This window comes from Oenanthe melanoleuca, chromosome 2, assembly GCF_029582105.1.
Source record: "Oenanthe melanoleuca isolate GR-GAL-2019-014 chromosome 2, OMel1.0, whole genome shotgun sequence".
NCBI lineage: Eukaryota > Metazoa > Chordata > Aves > Passeriformes > Muscicapidae > Oenanthe > Oenanthe melanoleuca.
The window spans coordinates 100,434,278-100,447,226 of NC_079335.1; the positions used below are offsets into that span (position 1 = coordinate 100,434,278).

At 37.9% G+C, this 12,949-nt stretch overlaps 1 protein-coding gene across 16 annotated transcripts in view; it reads right to left on the bottom strand.

The window, feature by feature from the left end:
- Nucleotides 1-12,949, bottom strand: part of CLASP2 (cytoplasmic linker associated protein 2) — a 150,896-nt gene that overhangs the window by 99,852 nt on the left and 38,095 nt on the right. For all 16 annotated transcript variants that reach the window (XM_056485334.1, XM_056485333.1, XM_056485343.1 and 13 more), the window contains one exon: nt 7,677-7,747. In XM_056485334.1, coding sequence (XP_056341309.1) covers nt 7,677-7,747 — 71 coding nt within the window. The remainder of the gene's footprint in view (nt 1-7,676; nt 7,748-12,949) is intronic.

Below are 12,949 nucleotides of genomic sequence, written 5' to 3' on the forward strand. Positions count from 1 at the left end.
ATCTATATAAAAATGGACTAAAAAATAAAGAAGTGCTTATTCATTATATGATACAAAACAGTATACTTAGTACACACTAGTGCAACAAATGTCTGTACCAAATATGTCCTCTTACAAAGCTGATTATATGCTTTTAGATAGTCCTCAAACACCTTATGTCTGGTGCTGCAGTATGTTTAGTACATCTTAAGAAAACCTGTGTCTAATCTTCCATTTAAGGCCACTTGTAGTTTTAGGCAGATAATTTTGTCCTTATCCTAATTACCTTGTTCAACTGGGATCAAGACAGTCCCTTACCTACGTATAACAGGGTAACATAGCACAGACTGCCAACAAGGTGAGGAAACACCAGTGGAAGCTGCTGAATTACAAACCCTGGGAGAGACAACGCGCAATGTGCTGTGCACACTGTGATTCCATTCGCCACCTCCTCGGCAGCCTAATCTGGTTACCAATGGATAATGGGAGAAATGCATTATCCTCTCCTAGGAACAAGGAATCAAGAGCGAGGAACAGTTCCTGGCTGGTTTTCCTCAGCAGCCTCCAAACACAACGTGTAGGCAAGCTCAGACCTCCATCACACAAGGATGTGAAATGCCTTTAAGATTGAGGCAGTGCATGCTTTCCCACTGGCATGCATTCAGTACAGGAGAAGTTACGGTCCATTTGGTTGCTGGGCCACAAGCATAGGATTTTTTTTTTGCCCTCTACATTCTTCCAACAATAGCTCGGAGAGCTTGAGACAGTTAACATGGGGGCAAACAGAAAATCTGGTTCTTCCCTTTAATCTTCACTTCAGAAATCAGATTAAGATTCAACTGCTAAGCATCACATTTTATTTACATTTCTGCTTGAGCTCAAGAAAAGTGGAAAAAACATCCAAAAGGTTCCAATAAGCCAATGCCTTGCATTCAAGATAAAATTGACATTATCACTTCTAAACATCATTTCCAAACATACTCTGCAATTGTCTAATACATCTAGACTGATTAAGTAAGCAAACCAAATAAGACAAGTAAAATCTGTTCTCTGGAGTATCTGCACAACGTTTTCAGCCTAGTCTCACAAATATTAAGTTAAACATACATACTGGCCACAACAAAGTGACATTTTGCCAAGAAAAGACATTTCTCAATGGCTGCAGAATCACTAACCTTAAAACATTTTCTTCTATGTCGCATGTATTAGGAGGATATACAGCATATTTGCAAAACAGAAGATCACAGTCAAACCATTATTAAATTTAGAAAAAAAAGTTTAAAAAGTTTTCCTAATAGTAACTAAGGTTTTGTTTTTCCTTGCAGTTTCATAATAACACATCAGAAGCCTGAATTCCTTGTAAATGTGGTAAGCAGCAGTTTTAAGAGAGATCAACAGCTATATAATCATCCTACACACTGTTAATTGTATCTGGCATTATGGCTCAAAGCTCCTACACAGAATGTCAGCTGACTGCCTGAACAGTACTTTGTTCTTAGTGCCTTTGTTAATGACGAATTAAATTACACAGAGGAGAACTCCACAACCACCCTCACTTTATAAATCTCAACCATTACAGAACGACAAGAATCCTACAGCTTTGCCTAGAGAATGCAGCTATTTCTTAACATGCTATAACTTGTATTCTTAATCTGCAAGTTACTACAATTCATGTTTACACCATAGAGAACAGTGTTGCTCCACAGGAAGGAAACAAAGATGAAGAAAAGCATTTCCAAAATAAAAAATCTCAGGAAGAGTGAGCTTGGTAAATTTTCAGTTCTACAAAGACAATGACTTCCCTTGCACCTCGCAAATGACAAAAATACAAACATCAGAGAACTGCCCGAATTATTTTTTAGACTGTACAGTCCAAACATAATGTCACTGCTCCAGTCACACTCATTATCTCTTTCAGTGTCTGACATATGAAAGAACTAAGTGAAAAACACACATTTCAGGTTGCCTCAATAAACGGTGTCTCTCAGGATTTACAACTACTGTTTCATCAAATTCAGATAAAAAATTTAATCTTAATCTAATCTTTATAAACCATCTTCTTTATGCAAATCTGCATATAGTCACTTGTAAAAGCACAGCCATCCTACCTCATCCCTAAACTTGCTGCAAGTCCATGAATGCATCTCGAGTCTCTCTAAAAATAGTAATGCATATACAGAAAGTCATCAAGGTATTAAGCTCAGAGAAAGCGGCTGACACGCAAACCCGAAGAGGTGTCATAAAGATAAAACATATGTCTAGTTTTTAACAAAAACATAACCATATAGTCAGTATTGCTTTACTGACCTACTTTCCATTCGTTTGTGTAACAATACACTATGCAGTGAAGGAAACGTATTAACATCCCATGTCTTTATTAAATATACATCTCCAGCTCTAGCAGCAAGGCTCTTCTTCTATGGCTATGCTGAATAAGTATGAATTTCTTCACATAACAGGGCAGGGCTTGTTTACAAAGCAGTATAGTAAATTCTGCCTTATCTTGCAGAGGTGGCCAACACAAGTAACACCGAGGGGAGAGGGGTAAACACAACGCCAACATAAAAATGCACAGCGGAATCTGCCAGAGTAGTAAATAATTGAGATCACGGGCCATCCCAGAAACCCAGGCAGGGTTAAAATTCCAAGAAGGGCTGGAACTGCCACGCTCGGTGCCCGGGTACCCTACGGCTGCTGCACGTAGCATCCATCGCCCAACGCCCGACTCGGGCGGCAGCCAAGCCCGTCAGCCCAAGACGCCGATCTGCCATACCAACCTCCCCAGCCCACCCGGGCTGCCAAGAGCCCCCCGCAGCCTTGTGCTGGTCCCCGAGGGCACGGCGGTCCCACTCACCGTCCCCCACAGCCATCATGCCCGGCGGTGCCGCGGGAGGGCGGGCGCGGCGGCTCCTGGCCGGATCCCCGCCGGATTCCTGCCGGCTCCCCGCCGCTACAGCCGCCGCGTCGCTTCAAAATAGCAGTCCCGCCTTGCGAGGGAGCCGCCGCGCAGCTCGGCCCCGGCCCGGCCCCGCCCCCCGGGCGCTCCGCCCCCGCCGTCATGTGCCCGCCGGGTCCCCCCGCAGCGCCCGGAAAGCGCCGGGGACATCCCACATCCCCAGGGGAAGCTTTGCCCCCACCACCACCACGGAAAATGAAGCGAGAGGAGAAGCAGCAGCCTTGCTTAAGGACGAGCACTCCACAGAACACAGATCAAGCAAAACGTAACATAACATGAAATAAAACAAAGCAATAAAGCCACAGGAAGTAGGAAACGGCTCCGTTGAAGAAAGCCGCTGCCTCTTTTTTTGAATCTTCGGAAGACTTATTTGGACTACCCCCCCCGCCCCCCGCAACTTTAAAAGAGAAACTGCTTCCAAAGTATGCGTCCAACACACGCTGGGAAGCATCAATGACAGCCTGCCCAAAGACTGAGCATCTGATCAGAGCTTGTACCCGAATCTACGTTTTGGGTGACATGCTGAGGGTAGGGAGTGCAATCCAACAGTGATGAAAAAAAAAAAAAAAAAAAAGAAAGAAAAAAAAAAAAAAAGAAAAAAGAAAGAAAAAAAAAAACCAAAAAAGAAAAAACCAAAAAACCACAAAAAAGAGAAGAAGAAAAAAAAAAGTAGCTAGCAAGTACTAATTCACTTAGTCTTCCCAAGAGAAAAGTTTAAAAATCAGGAAGACTGTAGCATATGCTGTTGAACAGAGCATGAGAACCATGCATTTGCAAGGAGCTGGTCATAGTTCCCTGTAGTAATAATCCAAAAACTCAGTCAAATTCCTTAAGACCAGCAGAGGCATCAGCCTGATGAGGCCCTTTTCTTCCAAATGGGCTTGAACTGACCAGTACACTTCATTAATCTGTAAATTTTCCTACTTAAAATGACAGGCCATCGGGAAAAGCAGCTGAAATTGAAAATGATGTGGCTACATTTTGACCACTTGCATTGAGAAAACCAAAGAAATACATGGGGCTCAAAACCTCTATAAAATATTAACAGCAGCTATCACCAGTACTCCCAAACGATATATATTCATGTTGTGCTGCACTGGTGAGCTCTGTTAGGAGTGTGTTGTCACTGTCTCCATAGTAACTATATTTCCAAATAGAAAACAGCAAAGGAAAATAAAAAACCAATAGCGTAATGTGGAAAAACAGATACACACAAGTGCTATGGATTTCTATTTGCCCCTTTTTATTCCAGGAGAACATGTATTTCAGCTGCATCTTTATCACCCATAACACAGCTCCCCGCACCACGATACTGACATCACATATCCTGTCACATTTTGTGTTTGTAAAGCCAGTCCTTTGAGCCATGAAACATTAAAATGGAAAAAGTGCATAGAGATGTATGATTTATCTTCAGCTCAATCATTCTGCTGAGTGCAGTAAAGAGGTCAGTATTAATAGTCTCCCTACTTTTGTTTTAATTTTCTGTCTCAATAATGACACCACTATCCGATACAGGATATTCTGCTTGAATTGTCTTAGAGAAAACCATATTTACAAATCTCAGACAGCAGAAACAAATGCTTCTGTAGTGCTAGGATTGGCTGCCAGTTCCGTTTCCATAGAAATGAACATTCACTTGCTGAAAAATGGAACGGGTGCTTTATAGAATTTTCTTTACAGAATTTTTTGAAGGCTACATACAGTTCTGGTGGTGTGAAAGGACAAAACCAGCACCATGCGAAAGATACTGCTTAACAGGCAAATATTCTGATATTATTCTTTTAATATCATCATTATGAATGCAAACAAATCCCAAGTTTGCATAGCAGCTCATTCATTCACATAATTCACATTGACGGAATTATCTCTGACTTTACTATACACATCTGAGAATAAAAAATAAAAAATCAAAGGTCAGCTGGAGAGGCAAGCTAGCTGAGATATTATTTAAGGCTCTAAGACGTTCTCATCAAACAAAAGCACTAAGATTCCTGCCCAGTTCCCTTGTTAGACATGGTATCTCCTCATGTGTTGGCTTTTGGAACTCCTCTTTATGTCCTACCCCAATTATTCCATCCCTAAGTGTTTGAATTGCTTTCCACCTCATCTACCCTCCAAGATTTAAGTGGATCTGTCAGTCCCTAATGGTAACTTGTTCTCCTCCTCTTCCTCTTTATCATTCCATCACAGATCAGATTCAATAAAGGAAAGAGGTAACACAAGATTATTCTCACTAGATCCCCTCTAGCACACTCAAAAGGGTAAGATATTAAATCTACCAGTGTGCTAAGATGGCAGGAAAGAGGCATTTTCCTGTTCTACCTGTATTTCTCCCACATACCAACATGATGTTTTCTAAAACTCTCAAGTGTTAAATCATGTTAGTACAAACGTATTTTTTAAAATATGTATTTGTTTTGACTATCAATATACTATGGAAAACATTTTTGTATTCAGGTTGTTTAAAGCTGCAAGCTGTGACTCCTTAATAATTTTTTTCTTCCTAAGTACACACTGGATAAAAAGACTTAACAACTGATGTTAGTATTATTTGATGAGAGAATCCTAAGTCGCATCTCTGGATGCTCAGAAACTACATCAACACACCAAATATTCACTACCACAGCAGTGTCACTCTGGACTATGAAGCAGACATCTTCCAAGGTTGTATTAACAAGTTCCTCCCTATCCATCACACACCGAACAGGACCCCCATCCCTACTTGGGACAGTAACTCCACCTGGCAAAAAGCCATTCCTTCTGCTGTTAAGACCCACCATGGAGCTTAACTATATTAAAGATGAAATGTTTTTGTGCCTTCCACCCCACCTCTGCCTTCCTCCACTTGGGAAAGACAAGCCTATTTCTCCCCTACCATCCCAAACTCTACTATAAAATATCCAAAGCACAAAAAAAAAATATAAAATCCTCAACACTGTAACAGATGTATTTAGCCACTAAAATTTGGCCTTTATCCAGAGATGTCTGACAAAGCTCCTGAAAGAGAAGTTGGAACCAAGGCCACAGGAATTCAACAGTAATTTTAAATCTACACCTGCAAGCAGTAAATACAAATTGTCCTTCAGAGAATAATGATGCACAAAGCCAAGATAAAGCACTAACAATGGAAGAATACCTTTCCAATAACATTGAAAAGCTGCTTAGATGGAAGCAACAAATGAACTAGGTTCAAGCAAAAATACTGAAACCAATGTATTAAGAGTGATTCTGTCATTTATAGTACCAAAACAGAATCACTGTAACTTTTGCACAGAAATTCCCACCTCATGACAAAACACATGGTTTATACTGTCATAGATCAGCATTAACATCTGTGTTTTGTTTGTTTATTGCTTCAAAATAAACTTTGTTAACCCTCTTAAATGGAGACAAAGAGGACAGAAGTGCTATGTTAACTAGTCCAGCAATGTGGTATATATATTTTCATATATTTAAATTACTTCTATGCTTATATTCCCATGTGACTCCCTCTGTTCTCCTGAGAACTACCAACAGAAAAAATACACATGTAAAATGCATTTCTGAATCTTTCAAACCTATGAAACCTATGCAGCTGTATTAATGTAAAATGCAAAAGATAATAATTTACCCTTCCATAATGAGTAAATTTACAATCTAGCAGAACATAAACAGTTACATTTTTAGGTAAAACATTTTCACCAAATTAGAATGCTTTGGATTTTTGAAAAAAACATAAATTTTTACAAATCAATTTTTAAGTGTTTAGGAATAGCAAAATGCAGCATAGAAACTCTTAGTAAGTCAATGAAAAGGTTACAGAAACTTTCCTCTGAACCCACAGTCACTTCTGTTTTCATACTAACAAGAAAAGGGTAAGAAAATTTAAAATGAAAAAGGTATACTTGAGTACATTAAGGAATTATATGCATTCCTCAAAATATTTCTCCTCTTGAATAATTAGACTTTTTAGATACAGCAGACCATAATCAACATAGTTACTTTGAAAGACAAATTAACATGAGAAAACTCTTCCCAATAAAACAATATCTACTGATTCCTTGCAGAAGACAATGAGGTTTCCAAAACTGGCTATGCTAACTAAAGCCACTGCCACAGTACCTCCTTTTTTTGCTGTTATGCAACTTTTTTCATAATTTACAGTTTTAAATTAAATTTTCATACTAAAAAATACTGTAGCAAAAAAGCATTAGGAAGCAACAGGGATTCTCTGCATAACACCTCTTTTCTTGAAATACACCAGAATAAGGAACTCAAGCTCCTTATAAAGTCTTAGCTTCAACAATTGTCTTTGAATGCTGCAATCTCCTATTTCTATAGTTTAAAACTCAATGTATTATAATCATAATGCATCATCTTAACAGAGAAGATATCAAACACACCCATCACTAAAGTACATTTTTTCTCTTAGAAACATACTATGGATAAAGGTTCATCTGATCTTTTTTCCCATATATGAACACTTTGCAGCATTCTTCTACCCTCAACTGAGAACATCTGTAACTTGTTAAATATTCACTGCTTTTTTCCATGCAGTTTCAACACCTTTTCCAATTGTATTCTGACCATAATCCAGCAAATACTTCCAGTAAGGTGTACAAGCTTGTTTCATCAAGTGTCTCATTTTCTTAGCATTTACGTTTCAATTAATCCATCTCACATTGATAATGCTAGTATTTAAATATTTATCTTGCATTAATCTAAAGCTGATTATAAATATATGATCTTTCATACTCACCACTGACGTTACTTAATATCATATTGTCAGAGTTTCTTATTTCATCAAATTTTGCAAAGATTGTTTGCAACCTATAAAGAATAAAAACAACAAAGGATTTTTACATCTCTCAAATCCCACCAGCTACTGTAAAAACAGAAATCAGTTTATTAGCATATATAAAGCAGAAATGCAGAATAGACAAGGGATTAAGTGTATGAAGAAACAATTCCTAAAGGATTCCTCTTCAGCTGAGCATCTTCATAGATATGCATAGAAGACTAACTAAACTTAGCTAAGAACAAAAATTAAGCATTATTATTATTAGCGTGATTGAAAATAACCTTCTAACATTCAGGTTCAATAATAGCACATATTGGGTGTATATATAGTGTATGTATGTATTTACTTATACTCAACAACAAAATGTAGCAATTCAAATTATGGAATGTTCACTTAGAAGGAAAAAAAAAGGGCTACTATTTACTTTGTTCTAAGACTATTACTAATTTTCTTCAAAGTTCTTGTTCCACAAAATTTCCTCAGTTTGGTTATAAAAAGAGCTTTGTGGTAGTTAGCACTTCCACAGGGGAAAAAAACCCCAAACAACAAAACTTTCTTCTAAACTTAAGAGACATTAAACACTTAAATGTGTCCTACCTGCACACCATTGATTTTTAACTGTCACAATAGAGAATACACTGCAAATGCTTTGCTACAGATGAACAGCAAACAGATAAACAAAACTCCAAATTAATCAAAACAAAAAACTCCACAATCCTAGATTTGCAATCTAGTCCAACAAGACAAAAAATGGTATTCCATCAAGAGAGCTGGCAAAACACTTCAACAGCCCTTTCTCATCACTTCTGCAGAAAACTCAATAAAAGCAGTGGAAGTATACCCCAGAAAAACGTGACCCCTTATTGCATTAGCAGTAGATTTGTACTGACATAATACATTGTTCAGCTGCAAACAATTGAGAACATTTTCTTATATTTCTCCAAAGACTTCTCTGCATTTTAGACTACTTGGAAAATCCTAATACGTAACATGCGCATGGGATTTTTAGCTCCAGGACTATCAGGACTCAATCCTGATTGTAAATGAACAAAGTCAGGAACTACAAATCACAAGACAGTCTGCAGGTCTCCGAACATGCACAATTCAGCTAGATCAAAAGAACTAGAGACTATACCACCCAGTTCAAAATCTGCTAAAAATTTGGACTGAAAGGTTGTCTTTACAACTCATAATCCAAACTATTTTATGACAAACCAAGAAAAACGGGTAAGAACTACACCCGGGTATGAAAATTCTCACAAGGAGAAAAGTCAAAGACACACAAAGATTTTACTTCAACATTTCATTGTGCACACACCACTTTTATGATCCATGTAGAGAGGCAGTGCACTTTCACTACTTAGTCCACATTCTCTGAGACTTGCATATCCCTTTCACTCATTGGGACCTCATTTATCTAATAAACCTCATTTACCTAATAATGAAGAATATGATAAAAAAATGAAATGCAGACAACAACATAGAAAATCTGAGCCTTCCCCTCCAATTTTCCAACAATTTAGGACTCTCAGGATGCATTATTTTCATTTTCTAAATACTTCAAAGCAATCTGCTACAGAGTAAATTTGTCCTGAACTTTGTAGGCCCACAACAAGAAGAACTATACAGATCTCCAAAAAACGGCCTACCCTACTGTAAGCATCTAAAACCACAAAAACCCCCTTAATCATTTAAATCAATAACCCTTAACATAAACCATCAGTTATTCTACCATCTCAACTTATTTCAGAACTATATGTAGTTCAGTAGAAGTTTGCCTAATCTTTCCTAGCATACTTGCCAGCTTGCCTCTGGAACCTATTATCCACTCTCCCTTTTGCACAGCCATTGCATTTCCAACAGCAAAATGTCTGAAATGGCAGCAATTCACAAATGTCACTGCTTTCCTATTAAACCACGAGTCTTTCAATAAAAAGATAAATTTTGCAAACAAAAGGCAACACATACCAAAATGGGGTTTTCTGCACTTTGACTTGAAAAAGTAAAACTTTTGAAATTAAATGCTTTTTGGGTACTAGAATTTACTAATGACACATGAAATCCCATTAACATGCTATGTGCTTTCAACTGTATGAAGCAAGAAGTTCACACACGAATCAATATTGACAATAATGCATTAGGTCATCTTGCTTTCATAACAAGAAGTTAATGTATTTGCCTCATACGTTTGTGTTTATCACAGATTGAGTTCCCCTCAACATTGCTGGATTTCACAGCAAACACTGCATTAACAGTTCACTTAGTTAATGAGGAAGACTTAACAGTACATCTGAAAGGTTAAAACTGCTATCCTATGAAACTGAATGTAACTAGAGAGATTAACAGATTTGCCTAAAAATTTCACTTTAGTTTTTATAGCCTGTAAAGCCAATGTTACCCATTTGGCACAAATATTTTAAAGAATTCAAATGAAAAAACATATTTCCTGCTCCTTAGAACTTTGTTTTCAAAAATGCTTTCCTGAGTGTTTTAAACAGAAGCTAAATGCCAAATGCTTCCTTATAAACATGTTATAATAATATACATGTTGCCCTTCACTCTGGCAAAATATTTGATAAAGTATTAACTATAAACAATTAAAAAAAACCGTGTTTGTCAGCCCTGGACACTATGTTGTCAGCAGTGCAGGCTGGAGAACAACATAAAGTACTGCCACTCCTCAAACTTTCAAAGCCTGTCTTTATAACCAGAGGCACACTCTACAGTATTTGTCATAAGTGCAACAACAACAGAAGAGTCCATCATAACACAGCTGTCAATGTGTAAAGAATGACTGTAGAACCAAACCCCTCTTTAGAAGTTTACAAGATCTGTAACTACTGCTTTGCAAAGTCTCTCACAACAAATTTCTCCTTCCCTCTCCTCCCACTCTGCTCTTCTTACTACCTTCTTCTCTTCTCATATTTCTTCACATGGTCACAGGCAGCAAGGCAGTATGGGCTAAAGTCTCTAAAAATATTGCAACCACAGTCAATTTAGGAATGTTTACAAGAGGTTCAGCTCCTGGCAAAAGAGAGCCTGCCAAGAGGAATCCAAGAAATTCTACAGTTTTACTGGCAATGAGGAATGTTCTCTGCAAAGAGAGCATTATTACTTCTTCATCTCATATCTGCATGCCCAGCTCTGGATGTGGCAATCATAATCAACCACTGAAGTCACCACATGCCACTGATGGACAAATATATTATCTTCTTGTTCCAAAAAGGCATAGACAGCTCTTCTGCAACTTCTCAGACAGACAGGAAAATCCCCATTGACAAAAACAGCAGGTACTTCTGGATGGGCTGTCAGTGAATGAATGAATGCATGAAGTTGTAGCACTTTAAATGAGGGCTCCTGGCAACCTGATAAACCCTGCCCTCCAGCAGGCCACAGGTCTCTGTCAAAATACTAACATACTGTGGTGAGGATGGGCAATAAGAGGAATACATATGTACCCTGCTAGGACACAGCTGACACGCACACATGGAAACATGGATGTGCACAACACTTCACACTGAAAAGCTGTTACTCATTACCATGCTTGATGGAGTTCAACTGTTCATATGACAGGCAGAGGGGGATACCTAAAGGTGTGGACCTTGTAGTGAAGAGGCAAAGGAGCACCACTCCCCTATCAACAGCAGAAGGATAAAGAAGAATGTGTGGTAACTAGTCTGTTGTTTATGTCCAAGCCGAGTCTAAAGCAGGAAATGGCCCATATGAAACTTCGCCGTTGAAGACGTGTTCACATCCGGACACACAGATGGACCTCATCTACAAGTTGAACTAGACAGATAAGTAGAATGCGCATACCACATAAAGTGTGTATTCAGAAATGCATACTGCAGTATGCTTCAACATTTTAGGAAATGAAGTTGTGGCCCTAGACACAAAAACTAAACAAATGACTGTTTTTTTACATTTCTGTTTCTCAAGCAACAGTGGGGAAATTTGTCAGATAAATTCCTCAATAATAAAAGCTATTAACATTCAGACTAAGTAACCACTATCCAGAGCCATGTATACTATTTCTGTTCAGGAAAGATCAGCCACACAGATTCCGTACCGTAAAACATTCGGCTTGGCTCACAAAACCTCTTCAGTATTTTTGGCTCACTGAACAATAAGTATAACATCCACTTTCAGTATTCACAAATATATTAACACTACTACTTTAACGTCTGACACCAAAGACTGTCAAACCTCTCTGGCAACAATTATAACAAAAGGGAAAACAACATCCAAATTTCTAACAACTGAGTTGATACTGATTGCTCTGGAAAAGGAATGTGCTTCAAGTAAAAAGCATAATAGTATTCTGACATTTCTAAGCTAAAAAATAACGAATAGAAAGAGGAACTCACTGAATTGATTTATAAACTAATTCACCAATTAATTTCAGTAAGGAACAGAAATGCACTGAAGAAAAATAAATAGTAAATAATAGAATTGAACTACAAAAGTAAGATCCCATATTTTATTCATTACTTAGATTCCAACAGGTCCAGTAAAGCCCTATAGAAAATCCAGTATTTTCCACAAATGCAAACCCTACTAGGTGCAGATTTTTAAACCTTTTAAGCCTACTATTTATTATTAAAGTACTAACCGTATATGGCTTTATATAGACACAACATGTATATACCATTCGCATATTTAAGGAAGTTGAACAATTTCTCAAAACAATGCTTGATTAACTTTCCTGCCTTCCTTTCAGCAGACAGGAGCTCTTATTTTCAGGGCTCACACAGCTCTGTAATGTGTAATCTGTTATGCAAACTAACCAAGCCTACATTCTATTGATTCATGTGTGCACCAAACACTGAAGTAATAGATTTTTCTGCTAGTATTTATATTTACATGTAATTTTTAATGCACTGGCTTACAGTAAAGGAGCTGCAATGCAGTTCTTTAAGGCTGAACTCAACAATTGAAAGCAGCTGTGTCTGAACTACAGATTACCTGTAATATTTAAAACCTACTCGGACAGACAAACATGAACACAGATTCCTCTCAAAATAATGATGATACTCTACATCAAAGAATTTTTCCACAGATCATAGCTCCTGCATAAGCACCTGGAAATTTTACTGCATCTAAGCAAAAGGAAAACCTCTGACAGGCACAGGGGAAGAAATGTCTTAAATTAGGTCTGCCTCTGAAGAAACAACAGTCTGAGCTACCACAGAGCTAATCTGTCTTTCCTGAGCTTTGTCAAATGGCTTCTT